Genomic DNA, 26,830 nt, shown 5'->3' with positions numbered 1-26,830 from the left:
TAAAAATAGGAAAGGAGAGTTATTAAATGGAGAGTTAGAGGGAATATTTTGAGGAATTGTTAAATGTTGATGAAGATAGGGAAGCTGTGATTTCGTGTATAGGGCAAGGAGGAATAACATCTTGTAGGAGTGAGGAAGAGCCAGTTGTGAGTGTGGGGGAAGTTCGTGAGGCAGTAGGTAAAATGAAAGGGGGTAAGGCAGCCGGGATTGATGGGATAAAGATAGAAACGTTAAAAACAGGTGGGGATATAGTTTTGGAGTGGTTGGTGCAATTATTTAATAAATGTATGGAAGAGGGTAAGGTACCTAGGGATTGGCAGAGAACATGCATAGTTCCTTTGTATAAAGGCAAAGGGGACAAAAGAGAGTGCAAAAATTATAGGGGGATAAGTCTGTTGAGTATACCTGGTAAAGTGTATGGTAGAGTTATTATTGAAAGAATTAAGAGTAAGACAAAGAAAAGGATAGCAGATGAACAAGGAGGCTTTAGGAAAGGTAGGGGGTGTGTGGACCAGGTGTTTACAGTGAAACATATAAGTGAACAGTATTTAGATAAGGCTAAAGAGGTCTTTGTGGCATTTATGGATTTGGAAAAGGTGTATGACAGGGTGGATAGGGATGCAATGTGGCAGATGTTGCAGGTGTATGGTGTAGGAGGTAGGTTACTGAAAGCAGTGAAGAGTTTTAACGAGGATAGTGAGGCTCAAGTTAGAGTATGTAGGAAAGAGGGAAATTATTTCCCAGTAAAAGTAGGCCTTAGACAAGGATGTGTGATGTCACCGTGGTTGTTTAATATATTTATAGATGGGGTTGTAAGAGAAGTAAATGCGAGGGTCTTGGCAAGAGGCGTGGAGTTAAAAGATAAAGAATCACACATAAAGTGGGAGTTGTCACAGTTGCTCTTTGCTGATGACACTGTGCTCTTGGGAGATTCTGAAGAGAAGTTGCAGAGATTGGTGGATGAATTTGGTAGGGTGTGCAAAAGAAGAAAATTAAAAGTGAATACAGGAAAGAGTAAGGTAATGAGGATAACAAAAAGATTAGGTGATGAAAGATTGGATATCAGATTGGAGGGAGAGAGTATGGAGGAGGTGAATGTATTCAGATATTTGGGAGTGGACGTGTCAGCGGATGGGTCTATGAAAGATGAGGTGAATCATAGAATTGATGAGGGGAAAAGGGTGAGTGGTGCACTTAGGAGTCTGTGGAGACAAAGAACTTTGTCCTTGGAGGCAAAGAGGGTAATGTATGAGAGTATAGTTTTACCAACGCTCTTATATGGGTGTGAAGCATGGGTGATGAATGTTGCAGCAAGGAGAAGGCTGGAGGCAGTGGAGATGTCATGTCTGAGGGTAATGTGTGGTGTGAATATAATGCAGAGAATTCGTAGTTTAGAAGTTAGGAGGAGGTGCGGGATTACCAAAACTGTTGTCCAGAGGGCCGAGGAAGGGTTGCTGAGGTGGTTCGGACATGTAGAGAGAATGGAGCGAAACAGAGTGACTTCAAGAGTGTATCAGTCTGTAGTGGAAGGAAGGCGGGGTAGGGGTTGGCCTAGGAAAGGTTGGAGGGAGGGGGTAAAGGAGGTTTTTGTGTGCGAGGGGCTTGGACTTCCAGCAGGCATGCGTGAGCATGTTTGATAGGAGTGAATGGAGACAAATGGTTTTTAATACTTGACGTGCTGTTGGAGTGTGAGCAAAGTAACATTTATGAAGAGGTTCAGGGAAACCGGCAGGCCGGACTTGAGTCCTGGAGATGGGAAGTACAGTGCCTGCACTCTGAAGGAGGGGTGTTAATGTTGCAGTTTAAAAACTGTAGTGTAAAGCACCTTTCTGGCAAGACAGTGATGGAGTGAATGATGGTGAAAGTTTTTCTTTTTCGGGCCACCCTGCCTTGGTGGGAATCGGCCAGTGTGATAATAAAAAAAAAACAAAAAACAAATACAGTTACACAGATTATCACACATAGCAGCATATGTCAACTGAAGTTGACCTACAGACCCCCCACCTTACAACTGTAAGTGCTTGGTAGCAGTACTATTGCATGTGCATTTGTGTGTGTTACTGGCACTAACATGTGAAGGGATCTTCCACCAGCCTTCAGTTCATCAGAGATAGGACACTACACCCTCATATGTTGCTCTGTGTGGAATCGAGGTAAGCAACCTAGTTATCTGGAAATGGGATGGCAGGTTTCCTACACTGGATTCAACTAATGACTTGATTGGATAATTAACTAATCAGTCATACACCTGCACATATACCATCTATTCGACACAGGACCAAAATACTTATATTAAACTTGTCCTGAAGTTATTGTAGGGGTACACACCACAATATGTGGCAGGTGTATACACCACACTATGCAGAGGGAGTATACACCACACTACCACATACACCACACTTGATTATAACTGGACTAATACTGTATCCCCACTAAAAGCAGGCATCATCACAAACACTATGAACCACTACCCAACTTTTCTCATAACCAACTTAGGTAGACTGCCTCAGAACATGACTAAGATCTCTCTTTGACTACATGATGAGTCATCAGTAAATAATTTTATTACTGTCTTACGTAACACTGACTGACTGGGTGAGTTAGCGGACAGGCACGATATTGATGAATGCGTCAAAATATTTCTACACAAAACCCATAACTTTTATAATAGACTTTGTCCAATGAAAATGAAGCAGATCTCAGCAAAGAGACTAAACAGTCCCTGGCTTACAAATAGTGTAATTAAATCCATTGATAAAAAAATTTATATGAAAACAATTCAGACAGGACCTAATAACAAAAGAACTAACTAAACGATACACCTCAATACCTACTAAAATAATACGGAAGTCCAAACAAATGTATTATGTAAACAGGTTTAATGAAATAAAAAGTGATGTGAAAAAGACCTGGAAAACTCTCTCTGAAATTTTGGGCTCTAGAAATTGTCTAGAAACAGAGAGATTAACTTAGTGAAGCCAGACGAACCACACATACAGCCTATACACACTGCCAACAAACTTAATGTCTTCTTTTCTACTATAGGATCAAAACTAGCAATCAAAATCCCAAAAGCAAATATTCAGCCACAAGACTAACTCACTGGTAATTGCCCAAATACTCTATATATAGCACCAATAAATCCCACTGAAGTCTCACTAATAATTAACAACAAGGCAGGAGACCTAAATAACTTGCCACAAATCATGTATAAAAAAGCAGCTCATGTGCTGTCCCCCATTATTGCAACACTATTTAACAAATCTGTCTAATCTTCAATATTCCCATTCATACTCAAGACAGCAAGGGTCACCCCAATGCTCAAAGGAGGCGATCCTACAGAACTAAATAACTACAGACCAATATCTAACTTGCCTTTACTCTCTAAAATCGAAAAAATAATACATAAACAAATCTAATCCTACCTCCTATCCCATAACATACTGAACCCCTGCCAGTTTGGGTTTAGGTAGAAAAAAAAGCACAAATGATGCAATTATTCAGATGCTCGAATTACTATATACAGCACTTGAAAAAATTGAATATCCTCTGGGGCTCTTCATAGACCTACAGAAAGCATTTGATACAGTAGACCACAATATCTTGCACACCTAAAACTAGAGCATTATGAGGTCAGACAACACTCTCTCAATTACCTAAAATCTTATCTTAGTGGTAGACACCAGTAAGTATACACAAACAGCATGACCTCCAATACTTAGCCTGTAGTTGTTGGAGTGCCACAGGGAAGTGTCCTAGGTCCTCTATTCTTTCTTATTTACAGCAATGACCTCCCAAATGTATTGCGACTCCTTAAACTGGTTCTATTCACAGATGACACCACTTATGTCTTCTCCCACCCAAACCTGGCTATACTTATTAATACTGTAAACACGAGCTACATAAAATATCAAACTGGATGATGACCAACAAACTTACTCTCGATATAGACAAAACCTAGTTTATGTTTTCTGGAAACAGAGCATTAAGCATCTAGCTAAACATATCGATAAATGGTTCACCCATTACAAGACACACTGAGGGTAAATTTCTGTCTCCACTTTGACTGTAATCTTAAATTTCAGACCCACATCCAGCATATAACTAAGTTTCCAAAACAGTAGGTATCCTTTCCAAGATACGATACTATTTACTCCAAAGGGCGATCCTTGCTTTATATCACTCACTAATATACCTTTACCTCACCAATGGTTTTGTGCTTGGGGATCTACCACGGCCAATCACCATAAACCTTTAATAACCCAACAAAATAATAATATAATAATACAGTGGACCCCCGCATAACGATGGCATCGCATAGCGATTTTTCCGCATAACGATTACTTTTATCGCAAAATTTTTGCCCCGCATACCGATTAAAAACCCGCATACCGATTTTCGTCCGAGACGCGTCCAATGTGCCCTCACATGTGCCGGCCGTCCCATTGTTTACCAGCCAGCCTCCGCGGTAACATCCAAGCATACACTCGGAATATTTCGTATTATTACAGTGTTTTCGGTGCTGTTTGTGGAAAATAAGTGACCATGGGCCCCAAGAAAGCTTCTAGTGCCAACCCTGTGGTAAAAAGGGTGGGAATTAGTATGGAAATTAAGAAAGATTTTGAAGGGTTTGGGGCTAACCCTGAGAAGCCTATGCCAGTTGTGGAATCCATTGTGCCTACTTCAAAGATTAAGGAAATGTGTGCAGAGTGGGTTGAACTGCAAACCTTTATAGATGAAAATCACCCTGACACAGCTGTTGCAAGCCGTGCTTGTGACTATTTCAATGACAATGTTATGGCCCATTTTAGGAAAGTCTTGAAGGAACGGGAGGTACAGAGCTCTATGGACAGATTTGTTGTGCGACAGAGGTCCAGTGACTCTCAAGCTGGTCCTAGTGGCATTAAAAGAAGAAGGGAAGTAACCCCAGAAAAGGACTTGCTACCTCAAGTCCTAATGGAAGGGGATTCCCCTTCTAAACAGTAAGAAGATAATGCTCTCCCCTCCTCCCATCCCATCAATCATCACCAGATCTTCAATAAAAGTAAGTGTCATGTAATTGTGCATGCCTTTTTCAGTTTGTGTGTATTAAAATTAACATTTCATGTGGTAAAAAAAAATTTTTTTCATACTTTTGGGCGTCTTGCACGGATTAATTTTATTTCCATTATTTCTTATGGGGAAAATTGATTCGCATAACGATTATTTCGCATAACGATGAGCCCTCTTGCACGGATTAAAATCGTTAACCGGGGGTCCACTGTATCTTTATTTCTACAAGTACATGTACAAGGTATACAGGCCTACCTGACATCAATGACATAACACTGGACCTATGGTTATTGGCCATTCTGCTTATCGGCCAACTCGGTTATCGGCCAGTTTTTCGGCTTCCGGTTATCGGCCGGTTTTTTGGCTTCCGGTTATCAGCCGTTATTTCACTTATCAGCCGTACTGAATACATCAACCTGCTGGCCGCTCGCGCGTTCCTGAGTCAGTGTGACTGTGTCTCTGGGCAAGTGAGGAAGCTTCTGCTCATTCATCCAAACATTTCACTATAATCCATTGTTTTTGGTGGTTATTGATTAAGTGCAACTGTGAAATAAGTAACCATGGCACAAAGGGAGTGTAACAGGAAGGCAAGGAGTGTAGCAGGCATGCAGGGAGTGTAGCAGGAAGGCAGGGAGTGTAGCAGGCATGCAGGGAGTGTAGCACGAAGGCAGTGTGTGTAGTAGGCATGCAGGGAGTGTAGCAGGAAGGCAGGGAGTGTAGTAGGCATGCAGGGAGTGTAGCAGGAAGGCAGGGAGTGTAGCAGGCAGGCAGGGAGTGTAGCAGGAAAGCAGGGAGTGTAGCAGGCATGCCACATTCGTGAGTCAGTCTGGCTGTGTCACTGGGTGAGTGAGCAAGACTCTGCACATTCATCCAAACATTTCATTATAATCCATTGTTTTTTGTGGTTGTTTATTCAGTGCAACTGTGAAATAAGCCACCATGGGCCCAAAGAAACACGTTACATAGTGTATAAAAACATGCAATGTTTATATGCGATGTACGTTTAATAATCATCACTCTTGGGCACATTAAATGTCTTATTATAGGTTAATAAAGACATTTTCATCAATCTATGATATTTTCTTCAAAATTATATAAGAAACGTGCAATGTTTATATGCTATCAAGTGGAGAGTTGGGTGGAGAGTAAACTTTACATTTTCTCTGATTCAGCGTTAGAGAAAACTGTGAATCTGGCATCTCGCCCAGTAACCGCCCTTCATATGCGTTTGTTTACAATTCTCGGCATGAATTACTCATTACTTCTCTCTTTGTTTGTGATGGCATCTAAAGGTAGTTATTTTTTTTTTATTATCACACTGGCAGATTCCCACCAAGGCAGGGTGGCCCGAAAAAGAAAAACTTTCACCATCATTCACTCCATCACTGTCTTGCCAGAAGGGTGCTTTACACTACAGTTTTTAAACTGCAACATTAACACCCCTCCTTCAGAGTGCAGGCATTGTACTTCCCATCTCCAGGACTCAAGTCCGGCCTGCCGGTTTCCCTGAACCCCTTCATAAATGTTACTTTGCTCACACTCCAACAGCACGTCAAGTATTAAAAACAATTAAACCCAGTGAACATGGTAATAATATGGCTGTGTAATGTAATATGGCTGTGTAGTGTAGCCCAGGAGGGCTACATACATGTACTGTACCTATATCTACCGCTGCCTACACTGACTTTCTACAAATAAATACTACTCACCTCTTGCCCTACATTAAGACTACAAATATTTTAAGGTAAGTAATGAATGTACTCATTGTTTTGTGTATGTAAAAACTATAGTTAATCTTTAAAAAATGTATTTTTTGCTAAGATTTTTGGATGTCTGAAACGGATTAATTGGATTTACATTAATTCTCATGGGAAATATTATTTCGGTTTCAGGCCAACCTTCTGGAACGGATTACGGCCGATAACCAAGGGTCCACTCTACTACTATATAGAAAGCCACTTGTCATGCTGAGCATTTCAGGTAAATTAAGTCAGTTTTGTCCCAGGATGCAACCCACACTAGTTGACTAACACCCAGGTACCAATTTTATACTGATGGGTGAATAAGGACAGCAGGTGTCTTATGGAAACACATCCCTAATGTTTTCCAGCTGTACGGAGGTGTGGATGATCACAAACTCCAGTGCCAGACAACACATCCCACCACTCTTCAAGGGCTTAAACTTACTTAATATACAAAATACAGTATACACACTTATTATTGTGCCTACTACATATACAGAACATTAACTACAATATCAACCCTCCACTCAGATTTCTCCTAGACAGCTTCAACAGAATACACAGGCATAACTCGGGCACAAAACACTTTTTGACATCCCTCATGTCCATCTCACAGTATGCAAAACTGCAATGCACATAAAGGGCCCGAAGATCAGGAACTCTTTGCCCGAAACAGCAAGAGGTCCCCTGCCCACAAAACAATTTAGGACTATACTCAAAAATCATCTTATCTCTCGATAACAACCATACCCACATAATGCTAAAATCATTTAAAGCAACTCTCCCAAATATTTTATTATCCCTTAACTATTAAGCCATTATTATAAACTTACACATATACATGTATGTTTGTATCATTAACCCTTTGAGGGTTTTCGTCGTACTAGTACGTCTTACGCGTAGGGGTTTTTGACGTACTAGTACTCATAAATTCTAGCGACCTCAAATCTAGTGGGAGAAAGCTGGTAGGCCTTCATATGAAAGAATGGGTCTATGTGGTCAGTGTGCACAGTCTAAAAAAAATCCTGCAGCACACAGTGCATAATGAGAAAAAAAAAACTTTTTCCATTTTTTTTTAATAAATCAGCGACTTTGCAGTGTATTTTCGTATGGTATTTATTGTTGTATTCTAGTTTTCTTGGTCTCATTTTATAGAATGGAAGACATATTACTGAAATTGAGATGATTTTGACTGGTTTTACAATGAAAGGTGCCTTGAAATTGAGCTCAAAGTAGCAGAAATGTTCGATTTTTACCAAACTTCAAAAGTAAACAAATCGTGCCAAGCGTGCAATACACGTCAACTGGTGAGTCTAATATTCTTTCACAAGTGCACCAATAATATTTATACCATTTTTTACACTAATGCAGTAGTCTGCATAACAGTAAATCTTATATTTTTTGTGAGAATAAAAATTCAAAGTGGAAAGCAAAAGAATATAAGAGGGGCCTTGAGACGTGACTAATGACTAGAGGAAATGTCATTTTAGTGCTAGGAATGTCTTTCTTGTTTATTCTGGACCCTATTCCGAAATTGGCATCTTTTGAAATTTGTGTGAAATTGGCAAAATTGCTAAATTCTGACCACTGTACTGGATAGTTGAATTTATAAATGGGTGGTTTCTTGCACCCATTCGATAGAAAAAATGGAGTTCTAGCGAAATATTCATGTTTTTTGTCGACTAGTACAGTGAAATTGGCCGAAAATGGGGCTCAAAGTGGGCAAAATCGCCGATCCGTAAACATCGCCGAGACCGCTAACTTTGCGAGAGCATAATTCCGTAAGTTTTCTATCAAATTTCAAACTTTTGGTGTCGTTATGATCGGGAAAAGATTCTCTATCTTTTCATAAGAGAAAATAATTTTTTTTTTTTTTTTAAATTTGGCCGACCCTGAGAACGAGTTTCGGAGAGGGCCTGTCGACCCTCAAAGGGTTAATTGTACTACCTCATATTAATAACAGAGTAAAATATTGAATATTGTATTCTACCACTCTTCACCTATCTAGACATAAGTAGTCTATAAGCATTAGGTTAAGTCTTCCCGAAATGCCTCGGCATGATAGTGGCTTTCTTTGTACCAATCAAATTGTGAAATGTAAACACACATTGTAACCTTAGCAAAAGAAATAAAATTTTGAGTTTGATTTTGATTTTGAGGTGTATACACCATACTGTGTGGCAGGTATATAAACCACACTATGTGGAAGGTGTAAATACCACTGTACAGCAGGTGTATGCACAACACTATATGAAGAGTGTATACACCACACTTTGCGGAGTATACACCACACTATGTATTTGCACGTGGAAGGAGTATACACCATACTATGTGGCAGGTGTATACACCACACTATGTGGCAGGTGTATACACTACACTGTGTGGGAGGAGTATACACTGTACTATGCCGTGAGAGTATACACCACACTATACGGCAGTTGTATACACCACTATACAGCAGGTGTATGCATCACACTATACAACAGGAATATACACCACACTATACAATGGGAGTATACACCACACTACAGTGGACCCTCGACCAACAATATTAATCCTTTCCTGAGAGCTCATCATTAGTCGAAATTATCGTTAGTCGAGTTAATTTTCCCCATAAGAAATAATGGGAATCAAATTAATCCATTCCTGACACTCCACAGTATTGAAAAAAAAAAATTTTACCACATGAAATATTAATTTTAATACACACAAACTGAAGAAGACATGTACAATTACATGACACTTACCGTTATTGAAGATCTGGTGATGATTGATGGGACGGGAGGAGGGGAGTGTGTGAATGGTGTTAGTGTTTAGAAGGGAAATCCCCTTCCATTAGGACTTGAGGTGTCAAGTCCTTTTCCAGGGTTACTTCCCTTCTTCTTTTAATGCCACTAGGACCAGCTTGAGAGTCACTGGACCTCTGTCGCACAACATATCTGTCTATAGAGCTCTGTACCTCCTGTTCCTTTAAGACTTTCCTAAAATGGGCCATAACATTGTCAGTGTACAGGTTGCCAACAGGGCTTGCAGTAGCTGTGTCAGGGTGATTTTCATCAAAAAAGGTTTGCACTTTAAGCCACACTGTACACATTTCCTTAATCTTTGAAGTAGGCAACTTCCTCAATTTCTCTATCCCCTCCTCCGGAGCAGTTTCCTCAGGTCTGGCCTCTTGCTGTTGAAGATGATCTTGCAGCTCATCAGGGGTTAGTTCATCATTGTCGTCCTCCACCAACTCTTCCACATCCTCCCCACTAACCTCCAACCCCTTAGCAATGATCTCTTTCTTCATATCCATAGTAATTCTCACCCTTTTTGCTGTAGGGTTGGCACTAGAAGCTTTCTTAGGGCCCATGGTGACTTATTTTGCAGGTGCAATCACTAAAAACGCTGTGAAATATATGAAATGTTCCGATTGTATGTTTGGATGGGACCGCGGTGGCTGGCTGGGTTGTAAATACTGGCCACAAGTGTGGACGCATCTCGAATGGAACGAATCGCGTTGGTCGAGTTTTTCAGCGCTAGTCGAGGCAAAATTTTTGCGTTAAAATGTATCGCTAGTCGGATTTAACGTTAGACGATGCCATCATTGGTTGAGGGCCCACTGTATACAATGGGAGTATACACCACACTATACAGTGGGTGTCTACACCACACTATATAGCGGGTGTATACACCACACAATAGAGTGGGAGTATACACCACACAATAGAGCGGGAGTATACACCTCACTATACTATACAGTGGGAGTATACACCACACTATACAGTGGAAGTATACACCACACTATATGGAGGGAATATTCACCACACTATATGGTGGAAGCATACACCACACTATATAGCAGGTGTATATACTATGCTATACAGCAGGAATATACACCATACTATATGGGGGAAATATACACCACACTGTATGGTGGAAGTATACACCACACTATATAGCGGGAATATACACCACACTATACGACAGCTATTACAACAACTAAGCAGGAAAAAGAGGAGGAAATTTTCCAGAGATGTTCAACACTACCAACACGCTGGAAAACAAGACACCAGCAATGCTTGTCATCTCACGCAACAGAACAATGAAGAGGTTATCTACAGAGAAGCCTACAGAGTTAGGCGCGTGTTACTGAAGCCTCAGTGATTGCCACCTCCAATGCAGCAGTCATTATCCATCAAATACAGAGGAATGAAGATGGATTTTATTATATTGGAGACAATGGATGAAGTGGATAGGTGTAGCACTTTAAGTCATGGTCTCATGTAAGTGGGGTCCACTAATGGAAGTAGGTCAGATTTACAAGGTGGCTCATATATTTAGCAAAGGTGTTGTAGAGGATGTACAAAGATGTAGAAGCTGATGTGGTTATATACGAGCAGGACACACTAGTTGAAGTAGGTCGTGAGAATCAGGTGGTCAAAGAGATTTGGCAATAGAATTGTAGAAGATGGTCTCCGTACCAAGATTCCACGATGATGCTGTGTCAGGCAAATGTCAATAAATCAGAAAATATGGCAGCCTGCTGTGAAGGTGAAAGGTTTCTTAATAAAGATACCCAGGCATTACCTTCGTTTTATTGCAGCATCTAAGGTTGGTTGACAGGGTAATGGGGTTTAAAGCCTATCGGCTACACGTGGTATTAAGGTTACTTACAACCTGTTCACGAGCACTCGAGTATACTTTAATCCTTATTTTAAAGATTAAAGTAAAATCAGTACATACAGTAGTGTGCAAATTAACTGAGACAGGAGCAAATTTTGAGTTTATCTCATAATATGTCTTAGTCTCTGGCTTAATTAATATAGTTCAGGTTCTTTTATTTTCATGAGAGTTTACCACTGACTTTTGGCAACCATCCAGCTGTGGTGTTACCCTGCGACTCTCATCAGTGCTACAACAGCGGCTGTTCTATTAAAACTATTCCTGCAGGCATGCTCCATGAGTGATAGTGGTTTTCCCAAATTCTCCCCTTCAGTTCATGATTACTGCTGAAATTCATGATGTATATTACACCTAGAAAGCATGCAAATACTGTACCTCTTAGAAAACATGCTGATTTGAATATCAGACAGATTGCCAAAAAATTCAGCCTAGCAAGACAACACCTCATGATGACAAGATTATCATAAGAAATAGTGTGAAGGATCCCAAGAAAACCAGCAAAGATCTGCAGAGAGATTTGGCTTCAGCTGGCATAAATGATGATTCTGCAACTGTTTGATGAAGGCTCCTTGAAGTTGACAGAACTACCAGAAAGCTGGTAAAGAAGCAATTATTGACTGCTGCTATGAAGAAAAATCGGCTGCTGTAAGTACAGATGTGGAGCATCTTGAAGTACATGGGTACAGATCAGTGGTAATGAGACGGAGCAAAGCCAACCTCTTCGGAACGGACACATTCAATAAGCGCCAAAACACCTATCTAAGAAGATTTTTTTTGGGGTAGTTTTACTGCTAAAGGCCCTGGATTGCAAATACAAGGCAGTACTGGCAACTCATTTGCTTCCCATTGTGAACAGAGTCTCCTGGTGGAGAAGGCATTTTCCAGTAGGATCTTGCTCCATGCCACACTTCCAGAAAAATGTTGACATTCTTCGAAGAGAGTTCTAAACTGACCTGGAAACTCTCCTGACCTCAACCAAATTGAGAATCTATGGGCAATAACCAAATGCAGGATCATGAAAAAGGACTGTTCAACCATGGAGAAGCTAATTAGGACCTGGTACCACAACAAAGAACTTGCCAAATTGGTCGATTCTATGCCAAAGCGTGTAGCAGTGTTTATGAAAGCAAAGGGTAGTCATATCTCTTAAGTCAATTATAATCATATCATTGCAGTGTATTTTTCAAATAAACATTAATTTTCCAACTAAATGTCTTATTTCATCATTGTCCCAATTAATATGCACACTACTGTATACAATGAGAGGCACATGCATCTCTAAGTATACATGATGGAATTGAGATATGTAATGTTGTAGTAGGTTAGTGAAGTGTCCTTGGTGAGTTGTGAGGTGTTCATGAGGGTAGCCGAGACAGCGTGTTTCCTGCTGATTGTCTTCAAAAGTTTGAATGGTCTTATAGAACATTTCACCATTATCTTATCATTATGTTTCTGCTGTATATTCTCTAGTTTTATTGCCTTCAGCCTCAGCCTGCTCTATTCCCCAGCTTGTCATGCATCAGAGCTTGTTCTGCACCCCAGCTTACTATAAACCTCAACCTGTTCTTCACCCCAGCTTGCCCTACACACAAGCTTGCATTACACCCCCAGCTTACTCTACACCCAAACTTGCTTACTGTGCAGTTTGTCCTCATGCAGATGTGGGTTGTTGCTTCACGTAGGTTTGGACAAACAAGACAGGCACTACCTTCCCCCTACCTCAAGGACAGCCATTTTTTTAAAGATATTTTCGTCGTTCCTCAACGAGAAGTGTCCCAGCCCACTATATGTCAATGTCCACAAGAAGCCCAGGAGCTGTACCTCTATGACCACAAGAGGCTGAGGAGCTGTACCTCACAGACCTCAAGAGATCTACAAGCTGTACATCTAAGACCACAAGAGGCCCAGGAGCTGTACATCTCATTATACCTGTTAAGAAGATTCAGTCGGCTATGAGAGGCAGCTTTTAGGAAGGTTATGTGAAACTTCCAGGACATTCGGCACTCCGAAAATACACCAAGAAATTTGACCATATCTTGTTCGGGGATACAGGAACCATAAAGGTGTAGTACAGTATGAGAAATAATAGGGTGTATTGTAGATGAATGGTTCAGAGAACCAACATGTTGTTAAATTAGACACATGTGCAACTCTTGGGTATCTTTATTGAGGAAACGTTTCGCCACACAGTGGCTTCATCAGTCCATACAAAGGAGAAACTTGAAGAACAGGAGGAGAATGAGGTAATCAGTCCCTCAGCCTCGAGTCGATGTGGTCAGTCCATCAATCTTGAATAGAATACGGCATATGAGCGGAGAAGCAGCTTATAAACCGTAGGGAGGAGAGGTGCAGCAGTGGTAGGTGGTGTCCTCCTGTTCTTCAAGTTTCTTCTTTGTATGGACTGATGAAGCCACTGTGTGGCAAAACGTTTCCTCAGTAAAGATACCCAAGAGTTGCACATGTGTCTAATTTAACAGGGTGTATTGTGAAAGTTATTTGCTTCATTTTATAACAATAGAAAACTTAAACCAGTGAGACGTGACCCAGCATAAGCACGATCAGTAACTTACTGAACAGTACCTGCACATGAAATAGGAAAATCGTCTACATATAGAGATGACCAGATATCTGAAAGAAAGACAGAGGCAGGACTATTGATAGTGAATAGGAACATGGTAGTGCTAAGAACACAACCTTCAGGTAATGACTTCAACTTGTACGAACTCAGAAGAAAATCTATTTACTCAAACACGGAAGTGTGTCTCTGACAAAAAACCTCTAAGAAAAAGTGGCAAATTGCCTCTGAGGCCTATAGAATGGGCTTGGGCTAAGATGTTGCAATGCCAAGTAGTGTCATAACTTTTTCAAAATCAAAAAGGACTGCAATAACTAATTGATTTTGCGGAGTCACTTCCTGATGTAACTAAGCAGATAAAGGAGTAAATGGTAGAATGACCATTTCGAAAACCTAATTGAGGAAGGGAGAGAGAATTTCAGGTTTCTCAGTCCCATGCTTACCATTTGTTAGCCAAGCATTTCAACAATTTACAAATGCTAGCAAGAGTTTTTTGAAAAGGAACAACCCCAATAGACAAAATATAATTGAAAAGGTGTAAGAACATACAGTCTAAGTGTTGAAGCATTTGGGTATGGGTAAAATCAAGCCCAGATGCAGTCAGTTGGTACACAGATTGTGTCGATGTGAGTTCGTGTGAAGAGCACGTTACAAGGTTCCTTAATATGAGAGTTAAATTCTAGTAGGGTGCATTTCCTCTCGGGTTAGGACTGTCCTGTGACAAGTGAATGACCAGAAAATCGACACAGCATCGAGGGATAAACTGGAAACATGGTCAAGATAGGATAAAGGTCAGAAATGTGAAAGGGTCAGGGTGATTGCCGATACCAAAGTCAACAATAAGATGAGGAAGGTCCGTGGGTATGCCTGGGTCAGGTAAGCATGTAGCAGGGATCAGGTGCCTGGGAAGAGACAAAGCATGAATATAACTATTCACCATAAGTTGATTCCTTTACATATAAAAGGGGGAGATGCGAGGAAAGCTCAGTGGATGAACAAAAAAAGAAACCCTATACCTAACTTGAGCCACGATTACCCTAGGTGTGGCAGACAGTGCTGAAACTCCATGGAAACTGCCTTCTACCTAACCCGGCATACCAGATACCTAGTACACCCAGATTGCACCTCACCTCTGAAATGAGAGAGATATACCTGGCCAATAATAATAGGAAAATGGGGAGTGATCGAAAATGCCATAGTTGCACACCAGCCACTAGATCCAAAGGCAGCCTCTAGTGATGATCATTGATCATGTTAGAACGGGGCTGATATTGATTTTTTTGTTTTTTTTTTTTGCTGAGGAGCTGAATTTAGCAAGGAGGAAATTTCCCCAATAACAAGACCGAAGGAAGAGAGGGAGGGTAATCAGATTTGATCTGAGGGAAGGAACAGGAGGTTTAATTCCTCAGATCAAGAGCTCCTTTGCCACCCCTGGAAGGGGTACTACTATGAGTACACCGAAAATAAAGGAAGAAGAAAGTAATACAGAGAACACACAAAAAAAACTTTCTAAAGATCTATTATAAAACAATCGTAGTGCAAAGAATAAGATTATTTTTAATTACCATCATTAGGAACACTGACACCTTTTACCGAACACTCGACTACAGTACTTCCAGCAGGACTGGAGTTATCTTACAAAGGATTAGAGTATTTGTTTACACAAGATATGACACTCCAGCAGCACTGAATTTTTCTTTTACAAGACTGGAGTGTTTTCTTATAAAGGATATGATACTTCAGAAGGACTGAAGTTCTCTTAGCACATCAAGAAACAAGATAAAAAAAATTACACTAATTGCATGTACAGGAATCATAAATATTTTTTAAATCAACCGAGACCTACCAAATGACTCCTACAAAGATTCAGATTATATCCACACTAACAGAAACAACAAGGAGAGAGACAGAGATGAGTTGTTGTAGAGAAAACTTGTATTGCTGCAACAAAATATACAAAAACTGGAGGAAAAAACACAAACGGTTAGCTTACAATTCCTTTAAGAACATGATAGTCTGATCTTAGATGAGCTATACTGACTCATAAATTTAGAAAGCGATCAAGGAAAACACTATTGGGGCGATACTGTATTATTATTAAACCTTTAATTACACATGATAATGTGCTTGTCATGGGAGATTATATTTTCAGTGAAACTGGCTGAAATTCGATGACAGAAAGTAGAGCGACTTAGTAGTTCAAGACTAATTTTTGAAGAGACTTATTTCCAAACCAACAGGGGGAAAAAAAAAGTCGTTGACCAGGTACTGACACCTGTTTTTTTCTTTTTTAGCAAAAATTGGATATATCTTCAGTGTGCTGTTACCATATTCTAAAGTATATGATAATTACATAGTGGGAACAAAGAAACATTGGCAAATTAGATGTGTTTTGGCTGTTATGTGATGAAGAGAGAGAGATATTCCCTGTCTATGATACCCTTTCTACCTCTGTTCCTGCCTTTGTCTCTTCCTGTCTTCATTCCTCCCTTCCTACGACCCTTACTTTTTGCAATCACTGATTCATCCATCCTTCCATTCATCCATCCTTTCCTGCCTGCTTCCTTTCTTCTCCCACCCATCCATCAATCTTCTCTTCCATCCTCCCTTTTTTTACAGCTTTTAAGCCACCCTCCCTTGTTGCCTCCCTCATTGCCTTCATCTATTTGTCTTGCTTTATATTTATTGCCTTATCCCTGTGCCTCTACATAAATATTTATATTAAACTATTCTTTTAAGGTCATTTACTGTACTAACCTATATTTTTCACTAAACAAATACGAGCCCACTACATGTATAAAATACGTGAAGAAAAAGTAGAGTCTATAACTGTTCACCCTAATTCCTCTGAGTATCAGATATGTGGTTATTATGTCTTGCGTGGTCCTTCTGTCTTTTAATGACATCAGATTCAGTTCCTTGTTCCTCTCCATAGCTCATTTTCCTTAGGTCTGGGACTAGTTTCGTTTCATATCTTTGTACCTTCGCCAGTTTCTTTACATACTTTATTAGGTAGGCATTCCATGCTGGTGCTGTGTAGCATGCATCGTGTATAATGGATCTGACATATGTTTTATGACTGTTAAGAGTCCTGAAATCTAAGCTCATATCTGCCAAACAAATTCACTACAAATGTTTTTTTAGGTGATGTGTGCCTCTGGTGATATGCTGGGAACTATGTTAACCCCAAGAGTCTTCCTCTTGGAGGGAGGTTTGCAGCCTCTCTTCCTCCAGTTTATACTAGTTTATGCTCTTATTGCTTCTTCCCCAATTTTCATAACCTTGTATTTGTTGTGTGTGTACTCACCTGTATGTGGTTGCAGGAGTCGATTCACAGCTCCTGGCACCACCTCTTCGCTGGTGTGCGTGTGTGTGTGTGTGTGTACTTACCTATTTGTGGTTGCAGGGATCGATTCACAGCTCATGGCCCCACCTCTCCATTGTTCATTACTAGCTCCTCTGTCTTCCTGCTCCATGAGCTTTGTCTTATCTCTTCTTCAAGCTATGTATGGATCCTGCCTTTACTATATCACTCTCCAGATTGTTCCACTTCCTGACAACTCTATACCTGGAGTATACCTGAACAGGGTTTTGGGCGTCAATGCCCTGTCAGCCGGGTCCATGACAGGCCTTGTGGTGGATCAGGGCCTGGTCAACCAGGCTGTAACTGCTGACTGTATGTAAACTGATGTACGAGCCACAGCCCGGCTGGTCAGCTACTGACTTTAGGTGCCTGTCCAGTGCCTTCTCGAAGACAGGCAGGGGTCTATTAGTAATCCCCATTATGTATGCTGGGATGCAGTTGAACAGTCTTGGGCCTCTGACACATATTGTGTTGTCTCTTTACGTACTCATGGTGTCCCTGCTTTTCATTAGGGGAATGTTGCATCTGCCAAGTCTTTTGCTTTTGTAGGGAGTCATTTTCATGTGCAGATTTGGGACTAGTCCCTCTAGGATTTTCCAAGTGTATATTATCATGCATCTTTCTTGCCTGCATTCCAGACAATACAAATCAAGGACCTTCAACTGCTTCCAGTAATTTAGATGCTTTATCGTATTTATACATGCACATGCCATGAAAGTTCTCTGTATATTCTTCAGGTCTGTAGTTTTGCCTGCCTTGAAAGGGGCCATTAGTGTACAGCAGTATTCCAGCCTAGAGAGAACAAGCAATTTGAAGATAATCATCATGGGCTTGGCATCCCTAGTTTTGAAGGTCTTCATTATCCATCCTATCATTTTCCTAGCAGATGTGTGCAGAGTACTCTAAACTCGGCAGACAACAGCTGGATTGCAAAGACACCCCACTTTGCATTTTATGGCTATGACAAGCGTTTGCCATATGAAATTCTGTTTGCTCCGTCTCAGCCTGTATATGATAATGTAAACATCAGCATCAGTAAGATGCAGACTTCACAGCTTGTCTTTCAGAGAGTACGTGAAAATCTCAAGAAAGCAACAGATAAGTTTATGTTTAATCATAACACTATTGCTAAGGAGAGTAAGGTTGTACCAGGTTGCAAAGTAATGTTGCAAAATCCTATGCAAATCCCTGATATGCATAAGCTAGTTCCTAGTCCTTACCATGTGTCCTCGGACAGCTCCACTGCAACAAGTTTGAGGTGACGGAGATTGTCACAGGAACGACTAAAGAAACTCACCTTGACCACATGAAGTACAATGACAATGTGCAAGCCGAGGCTGAGCTGGTGGAGCATGCGTTGCAATGCCACAACCAGACTGACATTAGCAACAGCCCGTCTACTACTTCTTCCTCTGCTAATATGACCAATGACTGTCTTCCTGTCCAGTCACATATCTATGGTCTGAGACCCAGGACAGCAGTACATTTCTGTGACATTGACACACCTGTTGACCTGTCCAACTACTATGCTGACTGCTGACTACACTGTCTTCTTGCTGAAATGGGCATCAATGCTCATACACTGTATAATTAGTTAAAGTTCAAATAGTGGAGTCAGGGTGGACTACACCATGTATATATGTAAAAAGCAGTATGTTTTTTATAAGAGTTTGATAGGAGTGAATGGAGACAAATGTTTTTTAATACTTGACGTGCTGTTGGAGTGTGAGCAAAGTAACATTTATGAAGGGATTCAGGGAAACCAGCAGGCCAGACTTGAGTCCTGGAGATGGGAAGTACAGTGCCTGCACTCTGAAGGAGGGGTGTTAATGTTGCAGTTTAAAAACTGTAGTGTAAAGCGCCCTTCTGGCAAAACAGTGATGGAGCGAATGATGGTGAAAGCTATTTTCTTTTTCGGGCCACCCTGCCTTGGTGGGAATCGGCCAGTGTGTTAATAAAAAAATAATAATAAAAAAACCTGTAGTATTGTTGTAAACATTTTCCTTGCAAGTACAGCCTCTCCTCACCTAGCGACGTACTCGTTTATCGATGCCTCAGACTTACGACGGGCTCTCTGACCAGTATTCATACTGTAATGTATATTAGAGCTGATTTCTTCTATTCTGTTTATTTCAATATACAGTACACTACTGTATAAACATTTAAAAATAGTATACCAGAAATGTTATAAATGGTGGAAAGGTGACATTAAAACAATATCAAAGATGGTTGACACAAACTCACTACCATTATATTATGCTCCTCACTTAGCGATGAATTTGTTTAACATGGGCTTAAGAACAAAACTCAGTCATTAAGTGAGGAGAGGCTGTAACATAACTGCAAGTTTGTTGCACACAGCGTGTATTATATGGTCTGTATCATACTCCAGGGCAGTGCCGCCCTTTTTATGTCATATGTCACACCCTAGGAAATGCTACTGCCAGTCGTTGTTTACAGATGGGTGGATGGTTTAACGACCCTCAACGTGCAGACAATGCCTGATATCTGGTGCAGCCCTGTGAACAATCTGTACATAAAAAGATTAATGCTCCAGTGCTGTCCTGATGACCCATGGCCATATCCACTACTATGCAGAATAGCACACCATTTTCTCTTCCACCCAGGATGTGGGAAAGTTTTTGAGGCCTGCTAGAATTATTCATGATTATATAGGGGTAAGCCAAAGCCAGTTCCAGTAGTGAATTCAAATGTTTCTTTTTGCACACTAGTGTTGTCGGGTTGAGACGACCCAAGGTATATGGCTTAGCAAAATGTAGACAGTGGGTCTACCCACTTGTTTCACATACTTCCTACTAGAGTTAATGGTCTAGGCCTAGTTTCTAAAGGTCTCACCAGATGTACAGCACCGAGATAGACCTACATTGGCTTGCAATGGTCTTCAGCCTCCAAGCTACTGAGCAACATTACCAGAGTCCAGAAGTCCAGTAGAATGGAGTATTCAGTTAGGTAATGTAATGAAACATAACAAAGTTTGATTGGGTCATAGGTTAAACATTTATGAGATACAATTATGAGAAATGTTTGTGAGATACAATTTATGAGCTAGAGGTATTGGGTCTTTTTTAGAAAATTATTAATACATTCATTAATATCTGTATAGATTTCTAGCTCGGTGTGCCAGTCAATGTTTGTCACTGCTGCTGTGAAGTTATTAATGGCTGCCTCATTGTGAAGTCTGAAAGTGACTTTAGTAGTGTCATGGAGTAATTTGCCAAGATTTGTTATGAGGAAGGTAGGGTAGTGGTCTGTGGTATTGTCTATGATTATGCCTGATTTTAAAGGGGATATGGTGTTGGTCCAGATGTGGTCTAGTAGGGAAACACTAGTCTGTGTAACTCTTGTAGGTTTTGTTACTGTTGGTAGCAACATGCAGTTACTCATAGTGTTTGCAAATTCAGTAACATGTGGGTCCTGGTCTTGCAGGAGATTTATACTGAAGTCACCTGAGAGTAGTAAGTGATCTTTATTCATGCGTGCATCAGTTATCATACATCCTAGGTTTTCACTAAAACGGCTAATGTTTGACTGTGGTACTCTGTAGATGTTTATCACTGTGAGAGGTTTTTGTAGGTATTTTGATTTGAATTTAGCTATTATATATTCCCCATGTTCATCCCTTGTGCAAGTATTAGTGATACATTCTAGTTGGTCTGAGTAGTATATAGCTGTGCCACCCCCTTGTTGATCTGGCCTACAGTTGTGTATGGCTGTGTAACCAGGAATGGCATAGACATCTGTAGTATCAGGCTTTAGCCAGGTTTCGATGAGAGTAATGATGGACATACTGGCATGTAGGGAATTTAGTAATGCTATGAGGTCATCGTAATGCTTGCTTAAAGATCTGATATTGTAGTTAAAGACAGTTATGTTGTTGTTGGCTCTGAGGAGTGCCTTTATTGTTCTGCTGTGTAGTAATTACAGTTACTGTTTGAGTCATTTAAGTCATTCAATAAGAGGTTGGTATCAGGATCAATGCTTGTAATCATAAGATTTAGAGTGAATCTATAGTAGGAATTAAGTATAAGACAAAGTAAATATTCTAAAGCTAAAAAATAGCACCTGAATTATTTTAACAAATGTAAAAAATATGAACTAAGGTAGTTCTTTAAAGCTAAAATAAAGGAGACAATATAAAAGGGACTAAAATAATTTGTGGTGAACAAATAAAGTGATGATCAAATAATGGAGCTTGGGAATATAATAGTAGGAAGTTCTTTAAAGGTAGTTCTATGTTATCAATTAGTTTTCACAGAGAATAATAAATACTGTGGGTGCTAAATTATCTGAACTACATAGTACGAGGCAGAACCTCAGATGGATGCAGTCATCTGATTCAAACCACTATCATATACAGCAATATATATTACATATGATCCAAAATCAAAACCAAATATGAACATCTTTCCCAGGCAATTGTAACACTAAATTTCAGTGAATTTGGTTAAGTATATTTGTAAACAAATACTTAATTAGAAAATCATTTTGCTGATCTTAGCAATGAGCAGTGATGATCCTGGCATCAGCTTAACTTTGAAACTTGTGATCTTCCTTTTCCATATATATAATATGCATATAAATGCACGAAACTCATGTGAAAGCAATTAAATATTCACTTGAAAACTTTAGATTAATATATATCACAGGCACTACATTAAACACATGGCCATAATAAACTGAGGCATTAGTAATAACATTACCAAGCAATATTTTTATGCATTTTTTGGCACCTTTAATTCTAACAGGCCAGATATCAGAGTTGCCTGTTCTGTTATCCAGTAATTCAACCATGACATCTGGATAATCAATAAACAAATAATGAAGCACCTACTATACAGTAGTACTTGTAAGTAAATATATTTACTTACAGTAGTACTTGCATGTCTCCTTGGGGAAGTGGAACAGAATTCTTCCTCCGTAAGCCATACATGTCGTAAGAGGTGACTAAAATGCCAAGAGCAAGGGGCTAGTAACTCCTCCTCCTGTATATGTTATTAAATGTAAAAGGAGACACTTTCATTTTTCCTTTTAGGCCACCCCGCCTCAGTGGGATATGGCCATTGTGTTGAAAGGAGAAAAAAAGATTTACTTAAATTGCCTCTGTGTACAGTTTACAAGTTGGCAATCATGAGTTACCTGCACTTGAACAGTTTAAAGAAAGACACATGTTTTAGTATGTACTTCTTCATTTACATCTTCATATTACTATCCCAATTCCTCTTATTCCCTTTATCAACAAACCAAATGTGCAAATGTCACCCCATTTGATATAAACTGCAATACTTTATGCAGACAAGTTATGACTTTCTGATTATTTTATGAACTAAATGAATATATCATTCCTATATTCAGTAAAATGCAGAAAACATGGAACTAACAGTCATTTCTTTCTCTGGGTATATAACCCATATGCCATCTCCATAGGTTTTTAATGTTCCTTCAGAAATCGAATACGCTTGTACCTTTAGATTAGATACTTCAGAATCCTCAGATTTTTCACTTTCCTTTATGCGTTGCTCAAGAGATACAACTTTTATCAGATCAAATCCTGTGGCCTTTGCATGTATGTTTGGAGCACAACCAAGAGTGATATGTGCACGACTTCCCTTGCCACTAGTTGGGTAAAATCTGTCACTGGTTAATTTTGATGAGAGGATGTTCACTGTGTCACAATGGGATGAAGTTCCTATGTTCATTTCTTGTGCACAATTGTATTTTCTATCAGAATCTATTTCTAAGTTATCACGTGAATTATCCAAGCACTCTGCAGGACATTTATCAGCAGTATGGTTTTCTGAAGGAAGTGAAGTATTTTCGAGTTCAATTTCATTATCATCCATACCCCATAGTTCTAGTTCACTCGTTCCCAACTTTAATCTGGCTCCAAATGTCCTTGGTGTTACCACATAACCAACTATAAGGAGATCGAAGCATTTTCCAAGGGATTTTCTAACTGCTGGATTTTGGATGTATTCCAAGTCATGTTGTACTTTACCTCTCCTTGTAACACTAGCAGTAGCATGAAGAACATTATATCCACCTTGCTGTGTATTTCTAGAATGGTAATTCAGCATCTCTGAAATGAAGCCATTACAGTACTATAGCATTTATATTTTCTAAAGTTCACTTAACATCTGGAAAATCTTTTCTATTATTTATTATTTATCATGTCCAAAGAAAATCTCCATCTCTTTGATGAAAATCTATTGAAAATACACTAAGGTATATGACCACCCTAATTCATACAATTCAAAATTCACAAAACTTGATTATTCAACTCACAAGTAAGTTCAATTATTCATGGGGGTTTTCAGTGTCCATTTTTTTTTTTTTGGAGGGGGGGAGAGGAGATTTGAGCATCACTCATATTGAAAACTAACCAAAGGATTTCATTGAAAATTAGCTTAATGATTTCCCATGTCCAAATCTAATTTCTTTCTGGGCTTTCACTATAATGAATGTGCATATTAACCCGATTAGAGTGATATTTGAAAAACTACGTCCTCTGAAACAAAATTAGGTCCAAACTGAAATTAAATTTATTATTTATTATTATTATTATTTATTATTTATTTTCTTTCTTTTTTGGGTCACCCTGCCTCGGTGGGAGACGACCAACCTGTTGGGAAAAAAAAAAAAAAAAAAAAAAAAAAAAAAAAAAATAAAAAAAAAAAAAAAAAAAAAAAAAAAAAAAAAAAAAAAAAATCACCTCACCCTAGATTTGTATACTCTTGTGGTCATCCTATTCTGATCCATCTGATCTCTCCACCCCAGAGTTGCATGCTCTCCTAATCATGCCCAAAATGCCTTGGCATGATAGTGGCTATTTTTGTACTTAGTAAATCAAAATTGTAATTACACATTGTAACCTTTACAAAGAAATAAACTTTTTTTTTTTTTTCAACAAGTCGGTCGTCTCCCACCAAGGCAGGGTGACCCAAAAAAAAGAAAGAAAATCCCCAAAAAGAAAATACTTTCATCATCATTCAACACTTTCACCACACTCACACATTATCACTGCTTTTGCAGAGGTGCCCAGAATACAACAGTTTAGAAGCATATACGTATAAAGATACACAACATATCCCTCCAAACTGCCAATATCCCAAACCCCTCCTTTAAAGTGCAGGCATTGTACTTCCCATTTCCAGGACTCAAGTCCGACTATATGAAAATAACCGGTTTCCATGAATCCCTTCACTAAATATTACCCTGCTCACACTCCAACAGATCGTCAGGTCCCAAGTACCATTCGTCTCCATTCACTCCTATCTAACACGCTCATGCACGCTTGCTGGAAGTTCAAGCCCCTCGCCCACAAAACCTCCTTTACCCCCTCTCTCCAACCCTTTCGAGGACGACCCCTACCCCTCTTTCCTTCCCCTATAGATTTATATGCTTTCCATGTCATTCTACTTTGATCCATTCTCTCTAAATGACCAAACCACCTCAACAACCCCTCTTCTGCCCTCTGACTAATACTTTTATTGACTCCACACCTTTTCCTAATTTCCACACTCCGAATTTTCTGCATAATATTTACACCACACATTGCCCTTAGACAAGACATCTCCACTGCCTCCAACCATCTCCTCGCTGCTGCATTTACCACCCAAGCTTCACATCCATATAAGAGTGTTGGTACTACTATACTTTCATACATTCCCTTCTTTGCCTCCATAGATAACGTTTTTTGACTCCACATATACCTCAACGCACCACTCACCTTTTTTCCTTCATCAATTCTATGATTATGATTATGATATTTTATATGTACTCTGACAATTATATTTACATGTACCTGTACCTAAATATACTTACACACTGTGCTGGTGTGCAGGTACACATTAAAATCGCTAAGGCTCTCTCTACTCATGACGCCAATACACTATATAATAATAATCACTCTTGGGCACATTAAATATCTTATTTTACATTAATATAGGTATTTTCATTAATCAATCTATGATATTTTCCTCAAAATTATATATGAAACCCATTACATAGCATATAAACATGATACATACACTCACAGAATAAAAATTGACGAAATATGAGATTTGTTTACAAAGCGGCTGTGTAGGTACTGTCGGAAGAATTACGTTTTCTCTAGTCAAACTGGGGGATAACTGTAGAAAAATATTCTTTTCGTATGCCTTCACTCTATATATAGCAGTTCATGACCCTTGTGGGTTTAGTGCTTTTTATAATAATAATAATAATAATAATAATAATAATAATAATAATAATAATAATAATATCTTCATTCACTCAAAAAATGGTGTGTTGCTGTTTGTTTATTCTGTACAACTTGTACACAATGTAAGAGTATTTGTATTGTGAGGTAATTATATAATAAAAAAACACTGAGGTAAATGTTCTACAAACTCTTACAAACGTACGTGAATGAACTAAAAGTACACACACATTAATACGCATTTATTTCGCCTGACCAAGTGATCGCCCACTACCTGTTCAGTTTGTGTTCTTACACTGTCTGAACTCTGTATCTCGTTCTCTTTCTCGTTTACTCTTTTGTTAACTAGTTAGCTCTCATTGACGATGGTGTCTAAGCTTAGCTGTGATAAAAAGAGAAGTCGTAAGACTCTTGCTTTAAGTGCCAAGTTAGAGGATGATGGTGTGCCATTCTGATTTTATTCCATAAACACCCTGCCAATCACCTCTCACACATTAATATTAATATTTTAAGGTAAGTAATAAGTGTACTCTGTGTGTATCTTACCTTTGATTGTGTTTTTAATGCCTATTTCTATTGCTAACTTAATATAAGTTAGTGTAAACTTGTTGTCTGGCATTTATTGCATATTTTATATGTGCTCTGATAATAATACTTGTGGACCTGTGTGGTAGCCGGGCGGAGGGATAACATTACGTTTTCTTTGCTCAGCCACCAGAGAATATGTGTATGAATCTGCGTTTGGCCCAGCCACTCCCCCACTCCGCTTTTGTTTACAATTTTTGGCATGAATTATTCATTATTTCTCCCTTCGTTTATGATGGCATCTAAAGGTAATTGTTAGAAATGATTAAATTCAGTGAACAAGGTATGTCGATGCTAATAATATGGCTCTGGGCCACAGTGTAGGTAGCCGGTAGGTGTAGCCCAGGCGGGCTACACCTACCGGCTACCTACACTGACTTCCTACAAATAAATACTACTCACCTCTCTTCCTATATTAAGACTACACATATTTTAAGGTAAATAGTGAGTGTACTGTATGTGTATTTTAACTCTCTGGAATGTTTTAAATATCGTATATTAAGTATGAGATGGGGAGCCAGGGCTACCTACACCTGACTTGCTACAAATAAGTACGTACTACTTGCCTCTCGCCCTACATTAAGATTACAAATACATTAAGATAAGTAATGAATGTACTGTGAATG

General features: G+C 39.3%; 1 protein-coding gene across 1 annotated transcript in view; it reads right to left on the bottom strand.

Moving 5' to 3' along the window:
- Window positions 1-20,392: 20,392 nt before the first annotated feature.
- Window positions 20,393-26,830, bottom strand: part of LOC128684162 (2',3'-cyclic-nucleotide 3'-phosphodiesterase) — a 39,784-nt gene continuing 33,346 nt past the window's right edge. The window contains exon 5 of the mRNA XM_053770286.2: window positions 20,393-23,498. Coding sequence (XP_053626261.2) covers window positions 22,771-23,498 — 728 coding nt within the window. The 3' untranslated portion in view covers window positions 20,393-22,770. The remainder of the gene's footprint in view (window positions 23,499-26,830) is intronic.

Source organism: Cherax quadricarinatus, chromosome 4 (assembly GCF_038502225.1).
Source record: "Cherax quadricarinatus isolate ZL_2023a chromosome 4, ASM3850222v1, whole genome shotgun sequence".
NCBI lineage: Eukaryota > Metazoa > Arthropoda > Malacostraca > Decapoda > Parastacidae > Cherax > Cherax quadricarinatus.
Note: the sequence above shows the minus strand (reverse complement) of the source record. Positions and strands in the feature narration are given on the sequence as shown.